The sequence below is a fragment of the Sinocyclocheilus rhinocerous genome, unplaced genomic scaffold, assembly GCF_001515625.1.
Source record: "Sinocyclocheilus rhinocerous isolate Xijiao unplaced genomic scaffold, SAMN03320098_v1.1 scaffold492, whole genome shotgun sequence".
Classification (NCBI taxonomy): domain Eukaryota; kingdom Metazoa; phylum Chordata; class Actinopteri; order Cypriniformes; family Cyprinidae; genus Sinocyclocheilus; species Sinocyclocheilus rhinocerous.
This window is the reverse complement of record NW_015626069.1, coordinates 1385231-1389965: the sequence shown is the minus strand read 5'-3', so window position 1 is coordinate 1389965 and position 4735 is coordinate 1385231. Positions and strand designations below refer to the sequence as shown.

The 4735-nt window shown below is 36.3% G+C and overlaps 1 protein-coding gene across 2 annotated transcripts in view; it reads left to right on the top strand.

Annotated features, from left to right (window-relative positions):
* macf1a (microtubule actin crosslinking factor 1a) overlaps positions 1–4735 on the top strand; it is a 201704-nt gene that overhangs the window by 115684 nt on the left and 81285 nt on the right. For both annotated transcript variants that reach the window (XM_016515233.1, XM_016515239.1), the window contains exons 23-26: positions 1294–1305; positions 2098–2252; positions 3013–3139; positions 3231–3414. In XM_016515233.1, the coding sequence (XP_016370719.1) occupies positions 1294–1305; positions 2098–2252; positions 3013–3139; positions 3231–3414 (478 nt within the window). The remainder of the gene's footprint in view (positions 1–1293; positions 1306–2097; positions 2253–3012; positions 3140–3230; positions 3415–4735) is intronic.

Here is a 4735-nt window from a genome sequence, read left to right as displayed (position 1 = left end):
ATTAAAAAAACAAAACAGGTAGCCCATTTGAATTAGGACATTTAGGCTATCCATCTAATAGTAGCCTACCAAAATCTTATTAACAGTCGAAGTTAAATCTTACTGTAGTCTTCAAATCTGGGTACTGTCTTACGTTTTAAAATCACAAAGGCCATCAGGTTAACGTGACAGTCACGACTCATGCAGCTTTAAGGTTTTCTGCTTCTTTTGTTTTTACTTGCGCTCTTTACAACACGCATTACATTACGTATTTCATGGCACACTCGTTTTATGCGGTTTTGGCGCCACCTATTGTTGTGGGTGTATTATTGACATGTCAAAGTCTAGACCCTGAATATAAGACGACCGCGTTTTTTCAGATGTATTTCCAAGAAAAAAACATCGTCTTATATTCGGGACAATACGGTACATTCAGTCTGTGTGCAGTTTCTGTATTGCCAAAAACGGACCGAATTTGCATGCCCTGCTGTAAATTTTGTCCGGTTGATGAAAAACAAGCTTATGTGGATTCTACACATTTAAACAATTCAGATAAGTTATCTAGAATTATTTATGAAGCAGATAAAATACATATAATCATTTATTAATCAATTATCATTTTGACTTATATCTCTTCTTTATTTAAAGGCTGAAAGTTGAGGTTTACCTTTTTATGAAACTTTTTCAAAGCTTTATTTGAACATTTACATTAGATATTTCAACATGCTATTAAACTGTTGTCAGTCAAGTTGTCATTTAAAATCCGAACATCATTGGTAATGTTATTGTTTTAGTGATTATGCAAACAAAAAGTCATTTTATTTGTTGATTTTTAAATATAAAACTTGCTAAAGTGATTTATGTTTGGGTACTTTTTGAACATCTCCAGCACATTTTAACAATACCGTGATAATGCTGATAACCGTGATAATTTTGGTCACTATAATCGTGATAAGAAATTTTCATACCGTTACATCCCTAATGGTGCTCTTCATTCACACATCACATACTCTATTTAAATGATGAAATGAGATGCTGTCATTTATAGAATATTCATTTGTATGCAGAATACTCGCAAACACTCTCCCAGCTATGGCCCTGTTTCTTTTCCTGATCATATTATCTCGGTCAGGCGAGAACTGCTAAATGCCCAAAAGTGATCTCTTTCTCCCTCCCTATCCCTGTCCCACCCCCCTTTTCTCTGCCCTCCCCCAATTTTCCTCCTTTCCTTTTCCATCCATTTAACCCCGTCTTTCTCTCTCTGTTCCCCTCCGTCTCCCTTGCTCTTTATGTGTGTCTGCGGGGCTGGGCAAGGCCAACTCTCAGGTACTATTGCCGACCGTTCTCCTCCTCTGACCTTTGCTTTCTGGCCTGGCCCTGCACACAAGGGACCCCTGCTTTACCTCAGGCGTCCTGTACATTGTTACTGTGAAATAGCGCATATATATTAAGAATTAGGTGTTTTTCTCCCAGCCCAATAGATGATCTATTTTCCATGTTGGGAGCATGTTGCATGTTGACTTGCTATGCCATTTTAATTATATTGTATTTATCAGTCACAAGTAGGTGGTAACCCTCTGTTAGTTATAATTTCCAACCAGTACGCAACATATTGTGAATCATAATGTTCTCTGTGTGCAAGGGATATGGCGAGAGTTGAGGTGGGACACTAGAAAGTGCTCTCACATTATTTATTTGCTTGCTTTTCATTTTTTGTTGCCCTGAGGGTTATTGAAGCCTTTAGCTTTCATGTTAGCCTGTGCAAAGTTAGGCTGAAAAGGCAACTGCAATTTGACATTAAATTGAACAAGAGTGCTTTGGAATTTTTTTTTTTTGCCAGGTCAGTTGTAAAGATATGTTAGTGCAGTAAGGTATTATTCCACGAAATACATATTTCACATAATTCAATTCATATGAAGGCCATTAGCATTAACATTTTATTCCTCATCCTTTGGTTAATATTTTGAATCCCTTTACTTTTTAATCAACTTTGACCATCAATTCTGCTTTTTTTGCTAAATTTTTCAAATCCTCTCTCCCTTACCCATTATGTTTTTTCCATCCCTTTTTCTGTCCCTCTCTTTTCTGTTTCTGTCTCCATCTTTCTCTGTTTCTCAGATCACAATCAGCAAAGGGGAGGAGTGTGTACTGGAGGATAACTCTCAGAGGACTAAGTGGAAGGTCATCAGTCCCACAGGAAATGAGGCCATGGTGCCATCTGTGTGTTTCACCATTCCTCCCCCTAATCAGGAAGCCATCGACACTGCCAGCAGGTACAGCACACAGATCCTTACAGGTTCCTTATAAACACGTTAATTAGGATCTCACACACATTCAGGAATATGTCTTCTGTAATGTGGCATATTTTTGAGTGAAACAATGTATGGCATAGAAATAACACGCTGTGCATAGGTTTATGCAATGGAAATGAATTACACACACACAAAAAAAATGTTTCGCTTTTGGCCCAGTAAGTAGCCACTCAGAAGTACTATTAAACTAAACTTAACTTAAAATTGTTTTCATTAATTTAAATAAAGCTGAAATAAAATATAAATATCAGATGAAAAACTTCAACTTTAAAATTAAAAAAATGTTGAAATAAAATAAGTCTAAGTACAGTACAGTACAAAAATTACTAAAACTATAACTGAACTAAAAATAAAGCTAAATAGAAATATAAAAAAAATGACAAAAGCATATAAAATGACTAAAACTTATAAAATAAAAACTGAAAATATAAAAATGAAAGCTAATTCAAAATATGAATAAATACAACAATAGTATGTCAATAATATTAAAATAACACTGGGACAAACACCACTCAAGTTGTCTTGGGCAAAATTTATTTATTAGTTTATTTTTTAAGAATGATGAATTGTGCACTATAACACCAACACCAATTATTAGGAAAGATATATATAATTATTAAGATAATTCATATATTTTGCATTGTATTTGTATTATGTTGTATTGGCTTTTTTGTTTCATAACTATGTAAACTATGTAAGATTTAATTTTCTCTTTGTGTAGAATGGAGCAGATGTACCAGAACATCATGTCTCTATGGCACCAGCTGCATGTCAACATGAAGAGCGTGGTCTCCTGGCACTACCTGCAGAAAGACATACGAAATATTTCCTCCTGGAGTCTGGACACAGTTAGTACCACAAAGTTCCACCAATTTCCCATATACTCTCTTATTGGGACTCTTTCAGAGGTTTGTCATAATCATTTGTCTGTCTCTCTAGATGCGCTTGCAGGCTCCAGCAGAGAGGCAGCAGGCTTTAGACAACCTTGACGCCCACTTGTCCGACTTCCTTACGGACAGTCACGAGAGCTCCCTTTTCACGCCAACTGAACGCTGTGAGCTAGAGCGAGAAGCTGAGAACTGCCGGGAACATTGCCAAGCACTGCAGGTCTCTTTGGAGACAGGTAAGATGTTACGGTGTTCATGAGTGTATTGATTACTTGCTATGAAATAGTGCTCCGATCAGGATTTTTGAGGCCGATCACCGATCACAGAAAGCAGTATCTGCCGATACCGATCACCGAAACCAATCTTTTTAAAGCCTTCTTTTTATCATTTATAACTATTTATAATGATATTCCAATCAGGATTTTTAGACATTTATTCAGGGCCTGAATTTCATTTTTGAAAATGGGGGGAATTCCCCTCTTAGTCAACTCTTGTGAGAGGGGAAGAAGCACTGACCTTTTGCATTGAAATCTTTATTACAAGCAATCCTGCGGTTCATAAAGAACTTTCCTACCTTTTCCTACCTCCACGAGTGCCATCTATTATTGCCTTGTTGATCTAAAAGTGCTCTTTTCCTTTAAACCTAGCCAAAAAGCCATATGTGTTGATTGTGAAACACAGTAGACTTTAATCCAAGTGCGAGCGCTGAATGGTTAAACACTGGCAAGAATTCAAATGTAATGCAATTTATAAACTTTAGTGACGATGTGACACTGCCTCAATTGTGCAAGTGATAATTCCTGTGTCAACTGTGCAGCGTGTAGCTCGCTTATAGACAGACGCGATGTGTGGTGATTTGAAGCCATTTGCGTATTTTGAGAGAGAGAGAGAGAGAGAGCGCGTGCGGTGATTCACTCACGCTGTTTGTGAAATTACGTCTCACACAAGGGTTTCAAATTACTTTATAAGTTATTTAATGAAGAAATATGATAATTATTTCAGCATTATAATTATTTCACCCACTCTACAAACACAACATTTATCCATTATATTGATTTCAAATCCAAACGTTGTTACTGAAAATGATTTTTCAGCATTGTAAGTCTCTTTTTACACAGTACAGTAGTACAATCTTTCATAAATTGTTCAATGCTTTTTACTTTTGCATTTACTTCTAGATTTATATATTAATAAGTTGCTCCAGCAAGTGTCAAAACATTTAAACTCCTTTACTTACGTTATCACAAACTTGCCATTGACAGAAATAGTCAGCTCTACTGCCTTTTCTTTTGCATTGAAATCTTTATTACAAGCAATCCTGCGGTTCATAAAGAACTTTCCTACCTTTTCCTACCTCCACGAGTGCCATCTATTATTGCCTTGTTGATCTAAAAGTGCTCTTTTCCTTTAAACCTAGCCAAAAAGCCATATGTGTTGACGGTAAAACACAGTAGACTTTAATAATATGCATGCATGGTGTAATTACTACATTTTCGTGTCAATCCATGTTCATATTTACTGCGAACAATGTGCTGTTACCTTAATTCAACGCGAAAT